The 21,131-nt window shown below is 55.2% G+C and overlaps 1 protein-coding gene across 1 annotated transcript in view; it reads left to right on the forward strand.

Annotated features, from left to right (window-relative positions):
* The window catches only part of TNRC18 (trinucleotide repeat containing 18), a 54,440-nt gene that overhangs the window by 8,160 nt on the left and 25,149 nt on the right, over nt 1-21,131 (forward strand). Inside the window, 13 exon segments of the mRNA XM_030958483.1 lie at nt 8,334-8,459; nt 8,849-9,208; nt 9,211-10,597; nt 10,599-10,654; nt 13,745-13,847; nt 14,258-14,463; nt 14,664-14,810; nt 15,300-15,484; nt 16,239-16,662; nt 17,158-18,105; nt 18,739-18,914; nt 19,596-19,732; nt 20,194-20,322. Coding sequence (XP_030814343.1) covers nt 8,334-8,459; nt 8,849-9,208; nt 9,211-10,597; nt 10,599-10,654; nt 13,745-13,847; nt 14,258-14,463; nt 14,664-14,810; nt 15,300-15,484; nt 16,239-16,662; nt 17,158-18,105; nt 18,739-18,914; nt 19,596-19,732; nt 20,194-20,322 — 4,384 coding nt within the window.

Here is a 21,131-nt window from a genome sequence, read left to right on the forward strand (position 1 = left end):
TGTATCCGAGGGGAGTCATGAAGCCAGAGCCGACAAATTCGTTTGGGTCATTGGCAATGTCCTTGCTGCAGCCCTGGGCTGTTTCTTGGAGCTGATCCCCTCTTGCTGCTGGCCCCCTGTGTTGGGCTCAGTGACTGCTGAGCACACAGGCAGTGGTGATGTGGTGCCCAGCTCTGATCGTGGGGCTGTGCCTCAGTTTTGCCTTGCAGTGCCACCCCCTTTGCCAGGCACCCCGAGAGGTGCTGAGCCGCAGCAGCCGCTTTGCAGACGAGAGGGTTTAAAATAAGCAGCGGCGGAGGCTGCGTCTCCCGGGCTTTGAGTCATCCCGGCTCGTGCTGACTGCGCCTGGCAGGAGCCTGGGAGGCAAAACAAACCCACATCCAGCTGCCACCTCCCCGCCAGATGTTCGTGGTGGGGTGGCTGGTTGGGCTTCGGTGGTGAATCCACCAGCGGAGCAGATGGAGCTGCTGCAGGGAGATGCCACCTCTCTGGTGGCCTGGGGCAGTCCCCAGCTTGGGGACTTGCAGTTGGACCATGGGGAGGAAGGGGTGAGATGAGCAACACTGTGCAGGCCTGGGTTTGCAGGATGGGGTGTGTTGAGGCTCCTTCCAGCACTCCTGACCTTGGGCATGGTGGGACTTCTCTGGCTGTGAGCTGTCACTGTGCTGGACAGGAGGACAGGCAGGGAGGAACCCAGGGGTGATCCTGCTGTGAACTCCCTCTCACCACCCCACGCAGAGGTAAGGCAGCCAGGGCAGTGGGTGTCCATGGCCAGTGATGGGGAACCGAGGAGAGGAGCAGGCAGGTGGCATTTACCTTTCCGTGGGCACCTGGTGTGTGTCCAGGGCTGGTGCTGCCCATCACACAGCAGACTTTAATTTCTCAATGGGAGGGCAGGGAGATGATGCTGCACAGTCCCATTTAACCTGCTAGTGACCTGATCTTAAGTCATTGTGGCTGAAAATAGACCGTGTTCCCTCCAGGGCACGGCTAATGGTGCTGGGAAAGCTGGGATCTCTCTTTGAAGGCTGATTTAATTGCTGCTGGCAGGCACTCGGTGCAGGTGATGTGGGGACCAGCACTGGTGCCATCCCACAATAACCTCCCCCACCGAGCTCCTGAAGCTCTCCTGGCTCTGGCAGGGAAGGGTAACGAGCTCTTTTCTAATGAAGGCACGGACAGTGCGTGGGTGGTGCCTGGTTAAATATGCAGGCAGGGCTCAGGGAGGGGGGGCTCACTCGTTTGTGTAGTCTTCTGCACTGAGTTTGGGTGATTAAAAAAAATATTTAAAAATGGGATGGGTTAAATTTCTGTGCTTAGGAAGGAGGGGGAGCACCTGTACTAAAAGTGTGCGTCCAGTGCCAGGAGCAGAGTCAGCCTTAGGGCCCCTGTGCTAGACACCAGTGGGTAAAGAATCTTCAACATGATGAAGGATGAACTAGAGCAAAGGCATTTTCATGCTATCCTAGCAAATCAGGGGGAAGGCAAGGCTGCAATCTAGCAGCCAGGTTCTGCATTCCTGGGGGTTCTGCTAATCAGTTTGAAAGTTAAAATTATTATTTTTTCAATTTCCATACGACATTTTAGTAAATGTGCTGCTGAAGACTCCATGGTGTCACTCCGTGCTGTTTAAGGAGAGCTGTGGGGTTATGTAGTGAGAGCCTGGAGGTTTTGGTGGACCCCTGTTGGGGTGTCAGGTTTAATTATGCCAGTGGAAAAGGAGAGACATCCGATGTGGTGGGGGATTTCAGGCTGGGGGCATGTGGGAGAGGCTTCTGCTGTAGCAGCTGGTAGTGACCCAGGATTGTTGACACTGGTTTGAGTGTCAGGATTAGCGTGGGACCAGATCGCTGCTTCCCAGACCCCGTGTTTCAGGCTGAGTGGACTGGCTGCACATCATGCCAAGAATCCCGCTGGGATGGTTTCCATCTTGACCCCTCCAGTGTGAGGAAAGGCTACCTTCACTTTGCCAGAGTGATTTGTGTCCCCACCTGGGTGGCTTCTTGCTGTCCCCATGGAGATGCTGTTAATGGGGAGCTGGTGGGTGACTTTGTGGGGGATCTCCAGAGTGTCCTGTTGGTGTCCTTTTCCTGAGGCATTGGCATACCTTGGATTGCCATTGTTTTGTTGTGTGGTAGAACCCAAGTCTCCAGGACATTGGGGCAGAACCAGTCCCTTGAGCCACTTCCCATTTTCTCTTCCTCTGCCACCTCCAGGGTCTTGGGGCTGTTCCAGCTCCTGGGTGAAACCCTCCCATGCCCTGTGCTGACACCCTGCCCTTCAGTGTCCTGTGGCTGTGGGGGGGCTGGTGATTCTCCACGAGGGTGACAAGGCAGGAAGATCATGGCATGGCACTGGCACGGGGGGAATGGCTGCGGGAGGGCTGGTCGGAAAGCTGGCGCGAGCGCGCAGTGTTCCTGCGCTGACGCAGCTGCGAGCGATAGTAAATATTGAGCAAGAGCCACTTAAAAATAAAGCAGCCTGGACACAGATTCCCACGTGGAATAAAATAAAATTAAAAGAAACAATAGAGAGAGCTGTGCTGAGCTGGAGGGAGAATTCGCCTTGGCTTTTAAGGTAGTGATTTTTGCTGCTGCAGGGAAGCGGCACGGCGCTGTTCAAGCCAGCAGAGTCTGGGAGTGTGGACCCCCCGCCGGAGGATGCTGTCTCCGAGCACACCAGGGCCCTTAGAAGATTAAATGGGGAGTTAAATTGCCCTGGCTGTTCTGGATCCCGGGGATGGGATCGAAGGCTTTCAGGAGATGCAGAGAATTGAGGCTGTAAATTAGGGCTTTGAAGCTACTGCCAGTCCCGTGGCATGGGGTGTAAATATGGCTTTTGGGGTGGTTTTTGGCATGGAGAGTGGTGGGTTGTGACAGCAGCTTGTGGCTGCTGGGGACAGGGATGGGGACCAGCCACCGCTGGAGTCCAGGCACATCTGATCCGGGAGCTTTGGTTTCAGCCCGGCATGTTCAGGGGCTCGTATCGCTGGTGTCTCGTGCATGGCACAGAGTCAAAGCGGCTCCGGTGCCTCGGGTGTCACTGGAGCTGCCCCGGCAGGCAGGGGAGGAGGTGGCAAAGATTTACACTGTCAGCACTCCGGCTCGCAGCTGTTTGTAGCCATAAATGTGTGCATGAGGAATAGCTGCGGCTGTGCCTCACCGAGCTGCGCGGGGCAGAGATGGGGAGGTGTGTGCTGCTGGAGGGGAAGCCCGGAAAGTCTTTCCTGGGAATCTGCTGCTTCTGCAGGGAGAGGATAAGGGATGCACCGATGGTGGTAAGCGCAGGCAGCTGTGTGGTGTCTGTCCTGCTGGTGGTGGGAAGGAACTCGCTGTGCTTGGACCTTCCCTCCCTCCCTCCCTGCCGGGGGGACGTAAGCGTTTATCCAGCTGTTTGTGGCGTGGACTGTTGTCCCAGTTGGCTGCCTGCGAGGCACTGCGGGCCGGACTGGGGAAGAGGTGATTGTGTTCCTGGCCAAGGGCGGCTGCAGCTCCTGCTCTGTGCTGCGCCCAGCAGCCCGCTGAGAACTGGCTGCAGCCGGGCTGCAAATCTCCCTTGAGTGCCCAGAGTTCAAAACATCCCATGGAAATAAACCCAGATTCTCGCCACTGTATTTCCCAGCCCTGCTGGGCTCATATTGGAGGGTCCAAGGGGGTCAGACTTTAAAGCTCAGGCTCTTCTGTGGCCATAGCCCCTTGCAGAGCATTGCATGGTGCCAGCCTGAGTCCTGGCAATGTGTTCATCCATCATGGCCCAGGGAGGATGGGGCGAGATGCTGGTGGTTGAAAATATTTCATAAGTGGCAGAAATGTATAACGGGCAGATGGGGCTGATGGGGGAGAATTACTTCACTTCTCGGGGAGTGCTGGAGGCTACTGGTCTTCCGGTGCCAGGGCTGTGGCTTCTCAGACAAGGATGGCTTGTGCCCAGGGCTCAGCTTCAGGGTGTGCTTTGCAGCCAGCAGTGCGCGTGGCCACCTGTTCTCCCACACCAGCCAACAGGATTGTCCAGCTGTGCTGGACTTGATTAAAGGTCTTTTCCAACTGGAAAGCTGTCCTGAGGCATAAGCAAAGGCTTTATGGATGCTGCTTCTCTCTGGTGTGCTGGTGCTCTTGGTTAGCTTGGAAACATGGAACCAGACTGGGAGAGTGAATTCCCCATTGAGTGGTGTCTCCATGTTGCTCCCACTTACTGCCCTTCACCCTTCGTGGGTGTCCAAGTGAGCTGTCCCCTCTGTAGCATGTTGGCAGCATGGGGATGCTGAAGGTGCCAGCCAGTCACCTACAACTGAGGAGGGGTGGAGCAGCTTTCCCAGTGCTGGCACACACCCGTGTCACCTCAGGCGTGTAGCCTGGCTCATTGGCCAGAGCTATGTCCATGGGGGAGATATGTTCAGTTCCAGCATGTTGCTTCCAGCATGCCCTCCTCCTGTCTGGCTCTTTCACAACTCAGGCTTGACTGACTTGTCCAGCTGGGACCGAATTTTAGGCTTGAAGCGTGAGGGGCCAAGTTGGAGAAAGCCCCACAGGTTTAAAACTCCTGGTGACCAGTGGCAGCCCCTTCTGCTGCAGGAGTGGCCGCCCAGCTCTGCCTGGCGGTGCTTTCTGTCAGCTCCCTCCTCACTGGGACCTTTGGCAGCCCCAAGCGGGCTGAGCACGTGGGGTCTGTTTCCCTCCCACTTCCCCCAGCGTGACCTCCGGCCTCCAGACGTTTGGTGTGTGGTTTGTGCGGTCGCTGCTATCTCATCTCCCCATCGGTCACATCCCCTCTCGGTGGTGACTCACCCGAGGCCGTACCTCTTCCCCCGAAACCGTGCCATTTTGGAGAGCTGAGCAAAGATGAAGAAGATGTTTTCAAGTGGGCTGACACATCTGCACCCGCCAAGTTCCTCTAATAACAGCCCTTAGTGATTTATGTCTCAATTGTGCAAAACAGATATGTTTTATAATCTTGGAGCTGGAAGGGAGGAGGACAGGTGTGCTCATCCACTGCAGCAACTGGAGCATCACAGGGATTGCATTTTGGCTGCTGGCTATAGGGATAAAGTGGTTTGAGGGACCATCTCTGTGCCCTGAACCCTTTTGCCCTCAGAGCTGGGCTGCTTTGGATCCTGTGTGTCCCTGCTGGCATGACATAAGTTTTGGTGGTGCCTTTCCCAGGCAGTCAGAGGCCGAGCTAATGGGCACACGCATGTGTTTGGCATGGTGTAACTTGGCAGGGAAGGGGGGGCACAGCCAGTCTGGGCTTGGCAGTGTTGCCAGCTCACACCTCCCTGCCTGTGCTGTGGTGCCAGACCGCCTCTGGGCAAGCACTCGGCTGGAGGAGCGTGGCTCAGCCTGCCGAGACCTGTCGGCGTGTCCCTGGGCAAAGCGGATCTTGTGCTGGTTCAGCAAACACTCTGGCCCCAGGCAGATGGAGATGGTTGTGGTTTCCCCTTTTCCCCTCCCTTTCTCCTGGCAGATGCCCATGGTTGGGGTGAGCTGTGCGTTGCTCACTGCGGTAGAATTTCTCCCCTTGGCATCGCTTTCTGGCACAGAGATCCAAGGAGGCAGCGACTCACCCGCGGCCGCCTCCTGTGAGTGCAGCTCCTCAGCACATGGAGGAGCAGCTTCGCCTCCAGGTCCTGCCCAGGGCACTGGGGCAGCAGGTTCTGGGCTCCGTGTGAGTTGTACGCCAGCAGCCTGTCAGCGTGGCTGCTGCAGGGCTCTACAGAGGAAGGGATGTTCTGGCAGTGCCTCGAGGTTAGATTTGCATTGGGTTCATCCCCAGGAAAGCTGTGGTTCAGATTCCTCCTCCCTGCTCCAGCTCTGGTTCCTGGCAGGGAAAAAGCCAGGTAAATACAGCCTGTACAGCTTCTTCAGGCACTTTGCAAGGGGAAAAACAGTGTCGCTGGTAGACCCGAGGTGGGAGTTTGAGTGTTTCTCTGGTTTTGCTGCTGGTCAGCTGCACGGTGCACCAAGTCATTTGCACCTGCCTGTGCCTCGGTTTCTCAACCTGCAGAGCTTTGGAATGTGCCTTGAGCTCCTGTGCTGGGCTTATGCCTCTCCAAGGAACAGCAGCTGTGGGCTTCTGGAAATTACTGGGAAGAGCTGCCAGGTGTGAGGTGGCTTTGGTGGTTGGCTGGTGGCATCAGCTCAGTTCTGCTGCTGTTTGCCAGCTGGCATGGTGACACTGCCCTGCTAGGTTCCCAACCTGTCCATATAAACCTGTCCCCAGCTTGGACACTTTGCATTCCCCCTCCTGCTCCTGCAGCCCTGAGCTGAGGCTGGGTCATTGTAGCAGGATTGATGATGATGACTGGGGAGGAGGCCCCAGAACATTTGGGGCTGGGACTGAGCCTGGGCAGGATATGATGCCAAAGACAGGGAGATGCCCTCATAGAATGGGATGTAACTGGTACCAAAATGCCTCTTTGGGTATCAGTAACTTCTGCTCTGTGCAGGTGTCCCTGAGTGTGTCCCTTGCCTGGAGCCCTGCAGGTGGCTTCTTGTCCTTGCAGCACATGCAAGTGGGGACATGCCATGGGCATCTGCGCACAGTGGTGTCTGCAGCATGGGATGTGTCTTGCCGTGTTCCCCGTGCCGGTGTTTCCTCCTGCTGGAGCAGCTGCAGCTGGGATTGGCGCCTGGCTGGGAGAGAAGGGGCTCACGTGGGGATGTCTGCAGCCAGAGCCTCCAGGCTGCTATGGCATGGGGTGCTCCAGGGGCTTTGCCATGCTGCAGCCATGTGCTCTGCCAGATGGGACTGGTGTTCCCTTGGAAATGTGTCACTCCTGCTCCAGATGCTGGCTCATTGCCAGCCCAGTCCTGCCGGAGCAGTGACAGTGACACACTGAGGCATGCATGGCATGGAGTGGAGCTGCTCATAGCTAAGCTAAGCTGGGTTCTGCCCAGCTCAGGAATAAGAAAAGGTGTTTGGAAATGCTTCAGTGTGGAGGTTTTGGGGTTACCCAGGAGAGGCCCGAATGTTGCGTGCACGCTTAGCACCTTTGCAGCGCCGTGCTCAGGGTTAAACAGCAGGTTTTACCTGCTGGGAAAGTGGGCTCTGTGTTGAAGAGCAGGGGCCCAGCAGCTCCCCTGGTCCTGCTGCTGCAGGGTTGGCGTGTTGGGTGACGCCGCTGGGATCTGTCGGGTGATGGATGCGGGCCAGGAGCTGCGCGGAGCACCGCGGCGGTGAGGCACATATGCCGGCATGCAAACATGTACGCCAAAGAGATCCTGGCTGTCTAAATAATGTGAAATATTGACTAGCTCTCGCAGATGGTGCTCCACGTGCAGCTTCGGGGACTGAACTTCTCCGTCTCCCCGTGGGTTTTGGTGTGATGTTGTTTTGAGGCAGTTGGATGCTGGACTCTTGACAAAATGCTTGTTGCCCGGTAGCTTTCAGTGGGATTGTGGAATTTGGGGAAGCTGGTTGCTAGTGCAGGCTGAGGGCTTGACTGTCTCCTTCAGATTCTCCTGATGGCTTTAACTCAGTTTTTAAATTATGGCATGGACTGGATGCTGATTCTGGGGAGGGTTGGGTTTGTAGTGTTGCGCGGGTGTCGTTTGGTGGCAGTGTTGGAGAGGAATTGCTGCCTGTAGCCAATAGTGTGTGTTATTACCACTATTATGGTGATTGTATTCACTGAGGAAATGTTGATGAGGACAGTTTGCATGAGGGTGTTGCTGGGGACCCAGTGTCCAGGACACCCAGACCACTGGCAGCAGGGTTGTTAGGATATGCTGCTTTCATATCAGCTCCTGGATGGTTGTCACACTTTCTCTGTTTTGCCTTCCTCTGGGATAAGATGCTGAGTTTGGATATGTGAAACTGTGCTTTTTGTGAGCTGCTCTGGAGGATGCTCTCATGTTTTCCCAAAGCTTGTACCCAGTACTGGGCACCTGCAGAGGGAATGAGCTGTATTGGCAAAGTTCTGCTGGCAAGAAGGTCTTATCATGGCTCTGGAAGCACGCTGGGGAGTGCCCTCACCCACAGGTCTCTGTACTTGTGATAAAACATCTTATCAGCCAGGTGGTTTGGTCACGGAGCCCTCAGGTGTCAGGCTCTGCTCAGGAAGCAGCATGCTCCATTTGCTGCAGAGTTGGAGCCCCGGGTTGAGCTGGGGGACCTGCAGTGGGGGATCAGTACCTGAAGTGGGGTCCCCAAGCTGGGGTCCCTGCCCTGGGCCATGTGTGCTGTGTGTCACCGCCTGTGTCCCCGCCGCCACCGCCGCTCCTGGCGTGCGAGGGACCGACAGCCACAACAGTCTGTGCTCCTGCGGGGCTCGTTCCAAGGCAGCGTGCTGCTTGGGATAAAACATGTTTCCCTCTTCTGTTTCCCGTTTCCTGCAGGCTTTTCCCATCTGCCTAACGGTCTCTACCCATCGTACATTCCCCTGAGCCACCTCGAACCTCCCAGTGCCGGCAGTCCGCTCCTGGCCCAGCTGGGACAGCACAGCCTCTTTGAGTCACAGAAAGGTGAGTCTGGGACCCTGTGTGCCCTTCCCATCGGTCACCCCAGGGTGCTTACCCTGTCCTTTGGGCTTGTTTGGCTGGTGGAGCTGCTGGATGCTGGAATGTTGGGGGTGAAGAGCAGGAACCACCTTGGGTGATCAGCCAGGGATGTTTCCTGGGCTGAGCGGTACCAAGGTTTTGGATGTGGAAGCCTCCTTGAAGCCCCAGTAAGCATGAGACAGGGCTGTCTTACATCCCACGTGGAGGAACCTGCGGTCCCCTTTGCCCTGGGCATTTTTGTTTAAGACATCCTTGAAATCCATTCTTTCCTGGTTTGCCAGCTCTTGCCTGTCTCTGTGTAGGACTGAAGGGGTTGGAAGCCTGTGATAATTTTGGTTGCTTTTACTCTGCAGATGGATTCTACCTGTCCAGCCATGCAGGCCAGTCCGCTTTGCACCCGCAGCCTCCCCTCTCAAGGACCGTGGGCAGCCACACATCGAGCACTTTGCTCCGGGAAAAGGACCTTGGGCAGCTGCACAAGAGCTCGAAAGAAGGCCTGAAGGACCCCGGTGGGAAGGAGCGGGCATGCCGGAGCGATCTGCCCCTGCCCTTTGCCAAGAAGGAGAGCAAGCCGAAGGAGGAGCCCCGACCCCGCAGTGTGGTCGACCTCACACAGGACACCAAGCCCGACAGCGACCGGAAAGTGAGCGTGGTGGAGAAGGCAGTGAAGGTCGGCGAGCGTCTCTCGCCGTTCCTGGCTGAGCACATGCCAAATCGGGTGCAGGCAGTGGGGAACCCAAGTCCAAGAACCCGCTGCAGAGCTCTTCCCTCAGCAACTGCAATGGCGGCGGGGACCCCATGCTGAAGGTCCTGGGTGCCGAGCAGGACCGCTGTGCCAAGGATCCCGCTCGGCACGATGAGAACATGAGGCCTTCTGCGCACGCCCACGCGGAGCGGCTGAAGCGGGGGGAGCCCCTCCTGCCCTCCGTGGGCGCTTTGCACATCTCCTGTAGCTGTCCATCCCCACACCCTTCACAGACAGGGAAGATGACGCCAGCCACAACATTCCCTCCGCAGCCTGTCCATTCCAGCATGTACACCATCTTCCCACCGGCCAAGGAGCTGGGGAGGGAGCACAAAGTAATCGCCCCCACCTTCGTGCCTTCGGTCGAAGCCTACGACGAGAGGAGCGGGCCCATCCAAATCGCCTCCCAGGCCCGTGACAACAAGGGGAAGGACAAGGACCTTGGCAAGGTGGGGGTGCTGCAGTCACCCACAGAGCGGTGCCTTGCAGATGCCTCCCGCACACTCTTGTCCCAGGACTTTTCTTGTCACAGTGATGCCAAAAGGATGGAGGTTCTGAGAGAGAAGGGTTCGGTGATCAGGACAAACTCCATGGCACTGAAGAGACAGGTCACTTCAGAGCCCTTCCTCAACCGGCCGGGGCTGGGCTCTCCGGAGAGCAGGGAGTTCCTGGCCTCCAAGGATTTGCTGAAGCCGAGTCCGGAGGCAGAGCATCGCCCCTGCGAGCGGGACCGCTTCCAGCGATCCAGCTCCAAAGAAGCAGCAAAGGTCTATGGCACTTTGGACTCTTCCCGGCAGCACCTGGACCACGGTCAGCTGAAACTGCCCGAGCAGAAGTGGAAGCCCTTTGAGATGGGCAACTTCGCCACCACGCAGATGGCGGTGCTGGCCGCACAGCACAACCACGTCAGCCGGGTGGAGGAGGAAGCCAAGAAGGTCTACCTTGACCCCAGCGGTTTGCCGCGCTCCTCGGTGGTGGGCTCGCGGGGCGCCGCAGACGTGCTGCACCCTGCCTCGCACGGCGAGGGCTCGGCCATGCAGAGCCTCATCAAGTACAGCGGCAGCTTTGCCAAGGAGACGGCGTCCCGGCAGAGCTGCGGCAAGAAGAGCCCCTTCGGGGGTTTGGGCAATGTGAAGTTGGACTCTGCACAGCTGGGAGCCTCCAAGGTGCAGCAGCTGCTGCTGCAGCAGCCTGCAAAGCAGCTAAAGAGGGACCCTGAGAGACCTGAGAGTGCCAAATCCTTCGGCCGTGAGAGCATCGGCTCCCAGGGCGAGGTGGAGGTGAGGCACTTGCCTGTGGGCATTGCTGTGGCTGTGGCCCGGCAGAAGGACAACAGCAGCAGCAGCAGCAGCAGCAACACTGGGGCCCAGCTTGGCAGACCGGGACCGCTCGTTGTCTCTCAGCAGCATCAAAGGTAGGTTCCCTAGGGCTTATCTCAGGGCTTCCTTGGAGGATCTGTTCCCTGGGAAGAGCAGCCACCCAGTGCAGGCTGTGTGCCATGAGCTGAGTTTGGCATCTTCAGCTGTGTTGGCCTCCCTTGGCCTCCCTCTCCAGCCAAACATCCAGCCAAGGACATGTTGTAAACCGGAGTGGGAAGCAAAACCCCCTGTGCAAGAGGCAGTCATTCCCCTGTCCCCACTTCCATCCCCTTTGAGGACAATCCTGCTCCATGAGTTTATCCATTAGCAAAGGGAGTGACAGAGAAACCTCTCGAACCACCTTTGTGCTGGTGTTGTAATCTCATGATTTTGATTTAAGCCGTGGTGCTGGCAGGAGGGGGATGGCACCAGAGAGATTTTGGTTCTCTGCTTGACTTGTATAGCAAGATAACACTCGGGGGCTGCCTGGCACAGGGCTCTGCTGTGCCAAGGAGCGATGCCAAAGCCAGCGGCTGGCAAGCAATGCTCAGCTTTCCAGTTTTAGCCCTTGCCTTCCCCATTTTTCTGCTTTTGCCCCCCTCTCCCAAACTTCAGTGGCAAGAAGCAGTTTCCCTCAGGGGCAGCAGCCCCTCTCCCCATTCCCATCGCCTCCCAGAGCCCTCCCCACAGCCGGGAGCCGGCCGAGGAGCTCGTGGGCAGCACAGGGAGCTGTTTGTTCAGCCGTTCAATCGTCCCAGACGCTCCCAGCTTGCGTTGAATGTAATTTACTGAGCCGAACTAAAAGGCTGCAAACAAGGGTTGAATTCTGGCAGGCCTCTGGGCTCGTTGCTAAGTGATGCAGTTGGCTTTCAGACAGAAAACAAGACTGCTTTTCTCCTCCTCTCGCCCCCCAAATGCTGCCCCCCCTTTGTGTGCCAGGAGATATTCGTCTAATAACATTAGCTTGCTTGCGCTGAGTGGACGGTGCTTGAATGTTTAGACCTTTTAAGAAGGAGAAAGCAGGCTTTAGTTGGCTAATCTGTAGTATTTGGCAAGTAAAATGCAAGTATTTAGTACCGGGCATTGGTTGTCAAGGGAACGGACCTAAGCCTTTCCTCCATGCATAACTGATTGAATTTTTCTATGCAGTCCTTGCGTCATGTTCATATATATAGACAGAATGATCATTCACTGTCTGGACAATCATCGTTCTGTCCAGAAAAGGGACTGTCCTGTTGGTGGGATGGAGGCTGGGCAGGAATTAGAGGTCCTTCAGTGTTTGTGTTTGGATGGGGGGGTGGAAAAAAGATGATAAACTTGTCTAGAAATAATGGAGCACAAGGAGTGTAGATGGGAGAGGGAGGAGCGATGATAAAACAACAAAATAATGCGTTTCTAATGAAAGGCTGGGGGAGGGGATTTACTCACCTTCTGCCAAGGAAGGGAGGGAGGCTTTGAGCTCTCCAAGGAATTGCTCCATATTGCTGACACCAAAGAGACAGCTGGGCATTGATTAGGGGAAAGAAATAGGAAAAGAGGCTCCAAAGGGGAAAAACCTGGGACAGGGTGTGGAAAGGGAATGCTGGCGGAGAGGCAGTGGAAGATGTTTGGGCTCCAGAGGGATTTATGAGGATTTTACTCCCCGTGCTGTGGAGGTTGGGGAGTAAAAGTGAGCAACAGAGGCTGTGTGGGGCGTCATTCAGTGAGTCAAGGAGGGGCTGGTTGGGGTTGGCTGGGCTGCACGTGGTGTCCTGGCAGGCTGTGAGGGAGATGTGATGACCCTGGCAAGTCCTTTGGGAGGGAGAGCTGTGTGCCAGGTTTTAAAGCATCTTTGTTTTCTGCCTGGAGCCCGTGGAAGGAGCCTTGGGGAAAGGAGCTGGGAGAGATGTTGTCTTTTTCCTGGATTCCTTCTGACAGTAAAAGCTGAGGGAATTGGAGACTTGACAGCAAAAAACCCATGGGCTGTCCAGGTTTGTGGAAATACACACTAGAGCTCTCCTTGAAAAGACTGCCTGTCAGCAGAATAGACTTGATGTTCCGAGATGTTTTCCCATGTGCCAAACCATATCCAGACAGGAGAGCGAGGACCCAGGGAAGGGCTGCTGGGGTGCAGTCCTGTGAGGCTGAGTGCTCTCTGCAAGCAGGGCTGGGATTTAGGAGTGGATTGTATCACCAAAGCCTGGTGCAGAGAGGGGCAACGGGGAATTGTGTGAAAAATGAGCATGCAAGAAAGAAGCTAAGGAAAAAAACTAGGGAAAAGCAAGCTTAAAATCAGGCAGCTGGACTGAAGATCTTGGATAAAGGGAAGGGTGGCCCCAATACCTGGTGCTGGCAGAGCCAAGCGAGGCTCTGCTGCTCGCTCCTGTGAAGGTGCCTCCTAACCTCTGCTGCCATGCCAGGCTGTGTTTGCAAGGGCTGTGCTGATTGTGGACAAGTGGTTTCTCCAGCCAAACATCCAGCCCCCCTTTTTGGATTCCTGCCCTCATCTGCCATATGTGTCCCTGCCTCATCAGACCTTTTCTTGTTGCATGTCTCAAGGGGGATACAGATTCCTGCTAATGGTTGAATCGCGGACTGGAGCACGCTGGTTTTGTGAGGGTCTGTATTGTTGGGTCTGCCTGTTGCAGAAGCACAGGGATTCAGAGCATACTCAGCGCTCCCAGAGTAATTTACAAGATCAGAAGGTGCTTCAGAAAGTGCAGAGATAAAATCCTCTCCCTCTCTGAGGTGTGCTAAGCAGGACTATGTGGTTTGATGCGGGATTTAGCTGCATCTCGGCTCTTGCTGGGATGGGAAATCTACCACTGTCCTTCAGCACAATGGTCCATTTTGTCCTCTTGCTCCCAGGCTGGCTGTGCTATCCTGGGAGACCAACCTGGCTTGGCAAGTAGTTCCTTGATGTCTTGGAGATGTGAACCTCAAAACATATGCACTTGGGTGCTACCAGGAGAATATTGCTCCAGTGAGAATATCTTGATCACACAGAGAGCCTTGCATGGTCTTTCAGGATTTGAACCTGGAACATCCTTGGGTACACTGGTGTTTGAATGTAGTGGCTCTCAGATACTCTGCTCCATGCCCAGAGGACAGGGAACAGCTTTCTCCAGGCCATTTCTGCTGTCTGATGGTGCTGGGTTGTCTCTTAGGGCACGGGCGCTCTGAAGATGACTGTGGGGACGAGAGGAGCCGCCACCGGGACAGCCACCTCCTGGCAGGGCGCTTGGAGCGGGACCAGGAGAAGCTGCTCAGGTGAGCCTTGGAAGGAGGTGAGATCTTAGTGTCACAAGCTGAGCTCAGGGACAGCCAGTCTGGAGCGGAGACAGGGTTGCATCCATGCTGGTGTAGGTACCAAACTTGCAGGTGTGGAGAGGGATGCTGAGTAGGGTACACACAGAGCTATAGGCAGATCCTAAGTCCTCAGTGAAATGTTTATAACACTCAGCAGAGCAATCCTAATAGACAGCTGCAAATCCATACCTGCTTCAAAGGGCTGGAGAGATGGAGTGTTTTATTCTAGACATGGCATCTCCATCACAGCTCTCCTTGAGTGACTGACCCTAGTTTGCAAACACTGCTTCTGCAGGCTGGTCCATACTCCTGGGCTCGTTCATCACTTGGACCCTCTCTCACTGTCTCTCTCTTGCCTCCTCCATCCCCAGAGAAAGCAAGGAGCTGGCAGATTTTGCCCGAATACACCCTTCCAGCTGTGCCACCAATGGTCTGAACTCCAACCTGATGGTGACAGGGGGCCCAGCCCTGGCGGGCTCCGGGCGCTGGTCTGCAGACCCCGCTTCGCACTTGGCAGCCCACCCCTGGCTCCCCAGGACAGGGAGCCCCTCCATGTGGCTGGCTGGCCATCCCTACGGTGAGTGCTCTGGGAGGGAGCAGTGTCCAGAAGGTGTGCACACCAATGAGATCCAGGGAAAAGTGTTGCTGCAGCCCAGAGAGGCTGTTTGATGAGCTCAGGGAAAAGGGAAGGAGGTGTTTGGGAGCAATAGATGGCTTCTTGTGTGGGTAGGAGCTGTCTGCATCTCTTGAGTTGTGACCTCAATGTTTTTTTTCCAGGACTTGGTCACCCTTCCCTGCACCAGGGTATGGCTCCAGGCTTCCCCCCTGCCATGGGGGGAGCTCTCCCCTCTGCCTACCAGTTTGCCAGAGACCCACAGTCAGGGCAGCTTGTTGTGATCCCCAGCGAGCACTTGCCACACTTTGGTAAGCATGTCAGCTTGTGCCTGAGGACCATTCTTTGACAGCTGTGGGGAAAACAGACTTTGGAGAGGGCCAGAGAGGAGCATCCCTACCTGTGGGGAGCAGCAGCCATAGCTGTAGGGCAGGTGTGAGTGGGCCTCTCTTAGGTGTGTTTTGGAGATGGAAACATGTAATCTTTAGCAGTGGCTCTTCATCCCCTGCAGGACCTTGCAGAGTTTGAGTCCTTGGTTAGCAGAATCCATTCATAGGCTCAGGCATGGTAATCAAACCAAGGGTTGAAGAGCAAAGCAAGTCCAGTGGCCCTGGGGCACAGGGGTGGTGGGATTAGGAGAAAACAGAACACTTTCCCTCTGGTTTCTGGTTGTATTTCTGCAAAGCCCAGTGTTTGGCATACATGCTGGGACTGTAGAGACCATTGCCCTGAGTGATCCTGAATCCTTCATCCATCCTTGCCCTGCTGCCTCCCTGACTGCATCTCTGCTCATTCCACAGCAGAGCTGATGGACCGGGCACCCCCCCTGTGGCCTGCTATGTACCCCCCAACCAGGAGCTCCCTGCAGCACGCTCACCAGCTCCAGCTGCTCTCCCACCAGCAGCTGCTGAGGCAGCACGAGCTCTACATCCTGCAGCAGCAAGCAGCCCACGCCATGGAGCTGCAGAGGAGTGCCCAGCTCGTGGTATGTTTTCAAGAACTTCTTGCTTGGCCATGAAACCAGCCTGAAGTTGGAGTGTCTGGGGAGAAAATGCAGCTGTGCCTGTGTGGCAAGTGTGTCTCCAGGGTGTGGATGCATTGAGTGATTCTGCCCTGGTCTCTGGGATATGAAGCTTTTGGTGTATCCTGCAGTTGGAGTGGGTTTTTGGGGGGCTTGGTGTAGTGCCTTTGAGCAGTGCTGTCAGAAGAGCTCCTCAGCAGCAGCAGTGTGAACTAGGTTCCTTCCCATGGGATGGCTCTGTGTAATTGAGTGGTTTCATCCCTGATCACCTCCAAACAAACCTCGTGAGCAGCTCAGAGAAGCAGCTGCAGGACTTGCAGCAGTCACACTGGCTCCTGGAGAGAGCTCCCATTCCTGAAAAGGTTTTGAGAGTCATGAGCTTTCATTTGGATGTTTTACACCCATTCATTTTTATAGTGGTCCTCTGGTTTTCAGGCTTCATTTTACGTGTGGGCTGGAGGCTTGGAAATAGAAATGTTTTGCTTTGGATGCAAATGAAAGCTGAGACATCCTTCTCATGATTCCTGGAGCTGGGAATTTGTAATGAAGCTTCCATAAATCAGCATCACCCTCTGCCAGATTGGTCTTCAAATGGTCTTGCACTGGGGAATGTGTTTTATTCCACTGCATATTTGATAAGACCTTGTTTTGGTCTTCCTTGGTTGGTCAGTGCCACTTTGCAGATGTTGTGCTGAGTTTTGCTCTGTTCTTGTCACAGGAGAGGTTGAAGGCAAACGAGCAGCGAGTGGATATGGAAGAGAAGGTGACAAAACGGAGCCTGGACAGTGCCAAATCAGGCCTTTCCTCCTCTGCCCCGGGACTGGTGCACCGAAAACCACCTGTGCTGTCTCCCAGCGCCTCCACGTCCTACAGCAAGGCTGTGAGTCCACCTCCCCTCTCTCCCAGGGCCTCACCCGTGTCTGTGCTCAAAGCTGAGGTGATCCAAAAGATGGAGGAGCCACCTTCGCAGCCAGCCTACTCCTACCCCGCCACCCCCAGCTCCCATCCTTCCAGCCCACCCCCTGCCTCTCCACCCCCTGCCCCTGCCATCCCTCCAAAGGAAGAGGCGCCCGAGACCGTGGAGAAGAAAGAGCTGGAGCTGGAAAAAGAGGCTGCTGGTCCATATCAGGCCTTGTTCCCAGGTAAGAGAGCCCTGCTTTGGAAGAGTCCTGTTGTGTTTGTGCCTGCCTCCCTTTTTCTCCTCGGCTCTTTCCTGCTTCTGTCCCTTCCCCTAGGGAAAGCCACATAGCTCCTCTAAAAGGCAGGGGAGAGGGAAGGAGCAGGGCTGCTGTGTTGGGCTGAGATTGATGCCTGGGTGCCTGGGGCTGTTGGCTCTCTTCTTCCTTTGGGCGGAGCCTGGGTTGGTTCTTCCAGGGCTGGAGTCCCAGTGGGAGAGGATGCAGGAGGCAGATCTCTCTCCAGTTGCATGAAGGTGCTGGAAAGGTGCAGAAGGGACCTCTGGGGTGCTGTCTGTGGCAGCTTGGTCAGGAGGGAGGTGTCCAAAGCAGCTATTGCTTGAGAACAGGAAGAGACCAGAGATGATGAAAGCAAAGGGAACCAGCTTTATGCCTTAGTGAAAGAGAAAGTGCTTTGGAGACCCAGCCATTACACAGTCTGTCCTTTCTGATACCTTGCAGAGATCCCCCCTGGATACCCATTCCAGTCCCTGCCTCCCTCCTTTGGAAGACACTATCCCTACCTCCTCCAGCCCCCCGCAGCATCTGATGCGGATGGCCTGGCTCCTGACGTCCCGCTGCCTGCTGAGGGCTCTGAGCACATGGACCTTTCCTCAGAGGTCAAACCCATCCACCTGTCTCCGTCCAAAATCCTAGAGCCCATCCAAGCAGCAGCAGAAGAAGAATCCTTGGAAGAGAGGGTGAAATCAGAGGTGCAGATGGAGGAAAGCCAAGAGAGCATCTGTGAGCAGGACATGGGGACTCTGAACATCGCCACCTCTGCAGCTGTCCCCGTGCAGAATGTGGACAATTGCAATCTCCTGTTGCACCAGGGCGAAGCCCTGGGAGCTATGGAGCAGGACCAGGAAGACCTTCAGAGTTGCCCACCTCCTTACCAGGTTGTGGCCTGTCCTGCAGAAGCAGAGGCTGAGGCAGAGAGCGGGAGTGGAGCAGAAACCTGCTCCATGCACATGGACTACGATGGTTTGCTCGTGCATGCAGAGAGCGAGCCCCCGGAGATGGACTTGACGCCCCAGCGGGAGGAGGCCTCTGTGGCCATGGATCTGCAGAGTGCTGATGTGCCCCGGGCCAGGGAGTTTCCCAGCCTGCCTCCTGAGGAGGGGGAGCAGGGGCCAGAGATCCCTTCCTACACAGAAGAGGCAATCACTTGCCAAATCCCAGATCTGGACATCAAGCCGGGTGACCCACTGGCTGGGATGAATGCTTTGGTGGCTGCTACAGAAATGCCTCAGGCTTGTTCCTTGCTGACTACCACCACTGTCACTCCACCCCAGATGAAAGTGGAGGTGTTAACTGACCAGAACCTGGAGCACTCCTTCCTGCAAGGGATCACTTTGCTGAGTGAAATTGCGGAGATGGAGCTGGAGAAACGGAAGCAAGAAATGCAAAGTAAGTTGTGAGCGGGGAGTCTGGTCAACTCTGGGCCATGCTGGGTCTCCCAGCTTATGGTCCCTGTGCTCTCCATGTGGGCAGAGGAGCGGAGTCACAGGTGGGATCTCTTGCAGCAAGGCAGCAAGGAGAGCATTGCTCTGAGTTGCAGGAGTGGCTGGTACTTCAGATGGGGTTGGAGCAGAGTTTTTGTTGCAGCAGGCTGAGCTACGTGTGGCTTTTGTACTGCTCTCCCTTCCAAAGGCCCTCGCCATGTCTAGACAGTTTGTGGTATGCGTAGAGGAAACGGAGCCCCAGTTGCTGAGAGCTGCAGGGTAACGCCCTTCTGGCAGGCACTGAGTCCACAGTCTGTTGGGGTTTGGCACCAGAGGCCCCAGTAGCTCCAGATGACGCTTTCCAAGAGCTTGGCGGGTCCTGAAAAGAATCTCACCTTCCAGTAACTTCCTGAGGTGAGAACAACTGCCAGTTACACCATGGCTGAGTACAACAGGAGATCTCAAGTGGGGGCCAAGGGTGACTGGGGGGCTCCTTGAGCAGCCATAGTCAAGAAAGCCATCAGCCCCTACTTGTGCCTGCTGGAGAAGCAGTCTTGGAATGTAGAGATTCTGTAGCTTTTTTTTCTGCCCTTCTCAGCAGGTCCAGAGAGTTTCCCTGTCCGGCCAACACTGGAGAGTTTGCTGGCTGCCAGCACCCACATGCTCATGGAAGTGCTTTCCACCCCCTTTATGGAAAGTCTGAAAACCATCCGGCTGCCTCGAGAGCTGAATCCCAACAAAAAGTACAGCTGGATGCAGAAGAAAGATGAGCCAGTAAGTAGCTCTTAGTGTGGCTGAGCCTGGAAAGCCCCAGTGCACCCACTCACACAGCTCACTGTCCCAGCCCCAGTCTGGGGGCTCATGCTGGCTCTGCTGCCCCTCTGCATTCAGCAGAACAAGCTGGCTGTTCCCTCATGTCACATTCCTGGCTGCACAGCACTCAGTGGGCTGCACTTTAGGTCCTTCCCTTGTTTGTTAGTCAAGGTTCAGCCCCAGAAGTGGTGTTTTAATGTGAAACCAGAGGAACCTGTGTGTTACTGTTTTCGCCAGAGGATAAATAAAAATAGTGGCAGCAGGGTTTTTCCTTGTTTATTTTTAATTTGCTGACCCTTCCCTGTGGAAGAGGCCAATAAATTATTTTGTACAGAGCAAGTAAGTATTCCAAGATAGGATATATTGTGATCTGTCTTTTTAATCAAGGTTAAAGAGCATCTTATCCTGCAGCTTCTCTTCCAGGGTTGCAGTCCCTCTGAGCTGATGCCATCCTTTGCATAAGCCACAGAACATCTTTACTTTGCTGGTTTTCTTGGGTACCACTCTGAGGCTGTGCCGGGGTCTCTGCTCCCCTCTCAGCACAAAGGGCTTTCTGCCAGGCTGCACACCTTGGCCGTTGCCAGGGCACCCAGTGTGCACCTCCTGGGCCTGTCCTGACACTCTATTGCCTCCCCACCCCAGATGTACTCCATCAAATCAGCCATTGAGAACATGGATGCGATGGAGCTGGACTACAGGATGAGGCTGGCCGAGCTGCAGCGGCGCTACAAGGAGAAGCAGCGGGAGCTGGTGAAGCTGCAGCGCCGCAGGGACTCCGAGTAAGTCACAGGCTGCTCACCCAAGTCTTGGTTTTTTCCAGCTGGGCACTGCCTCTCGGCCCAGGAGAGAAAACTGCCCTCCACCCCTCCCTGCCTCCTCTCCTCTCCTCCTGGTACATCCCAGCAGAGCTTTGCACAGCACACTCCTAGGCTATGTGACACGACAACCTGGTAACTGGTGACTGCAGCTGGGAGACTGTGTTAGAGACAGCCTTGGCTTCAGCAGCTCAGTTTAGCAGTTTGGTGGCAGGCGAAGGTTCTGGGTTGGCTCCCATTCTTGCTTGCTTTCTTTTAATTATTTTCCCTTTTTCTTCTTTTTTGGATTTATTTTCTTTATTTTTTCCCTGTTTGTTTTGCTTTTCAGTTGCAGAATTTGCTTTTTTTTTCCTTTGCCCTTTTTTTTTGTTTTTGGTTTTTTTTTGTTGCCTTGGTTAACAGTGAAGCGTATGGTTTTTTTAAAGGGAAAAGCATGACGAGAAAAGTAGAAGCTTGGCGAGAAGAGGCCCTGGAAGGCCCAGGAAGAGGAAACTTGGATCAAGCGCTCTGTCACCCATTAAGGAGAGAGGGAAGAGTGACAGCAAGAGTGGAAAGTAAGGCTGGAATTTGGGGAAGACGGGAACATGGCAGGGTCACTGTGCCAGGGTCTGACTTGGGGAGAGCATCTCGGATGCAGCGGGGGCTCGCTGTGCTGGCAGGCTGGATAATGTGAGTGTGTCCTTACAGTGGGAATGCAGTGCCAGTGTCCTCCCTCCCTGCAGGCAGAGCACCTGGCTGCTGTTGGGTGCAGGTAGGACAGGTGGAGTTGAGCAGCTGTGAGGTGAGATGGCTGGCAGGGAGCTGTAGTTGAGGTTTTGGAGTTGGGCAGTGTGTCCTCGTGTGCTTTGAGGAGAGCAGATGGTGCAGTCAGGTGCTGTAGAGCCGGTTGTGGGGATGTTGATGTCAAAATTGGGAAGGACAGGGCTATTCCAGGTTATCTACTTTGTAGGACCTTTCTGCTGTGTTTCTTCTGTCTTCCTTTCTGTTCCCTGAATCAGTGGGAGTTGGTTTTGCCTGACATCTCTCTTTCAAGCATCTGGATTATCCTCTACTCTGCGTTTCTCTCTTTTGCAAGTCCAGCTGCTCTTGTTTGGATCTCACCACTGTTGGCCATCTACCCTACCATAGATGGCCTCTCCAATGGGAAGGCATTTCCAAGCTGCCTCCCTGTGTGCTCCATATTTCTGCAAATGCCCTTTTCAAGACTGCAAATCAGAGTCAAGTGCCCAGCTCCCACTGAACAACGCTTCTGAAAATCTCTCCTCTTGGTGGCTCCGTGTTTTGCTCTTTGTGTTTGGGTGGCTGGCCAGGCTGGAGGCACCCAGAGGCAGCTGGAGCTGTGTGTGTGTGGGTGTGTGACAGT

This window comes from Camarhynchus parvulus, chromosome 14 (assembly GCF_901933205.1).
Source record: "Camarhynchus parvulus chromosome 14, STF_HiC, whole genome shotgun sequence".
In the NCBI taxonomy this organism is placed as follows: Eukaryota; Metazoa; Chordata; class Aves; order Passeriformes; family Thraupidae; genus Camarhynchus; species Camarhynchus parvulus.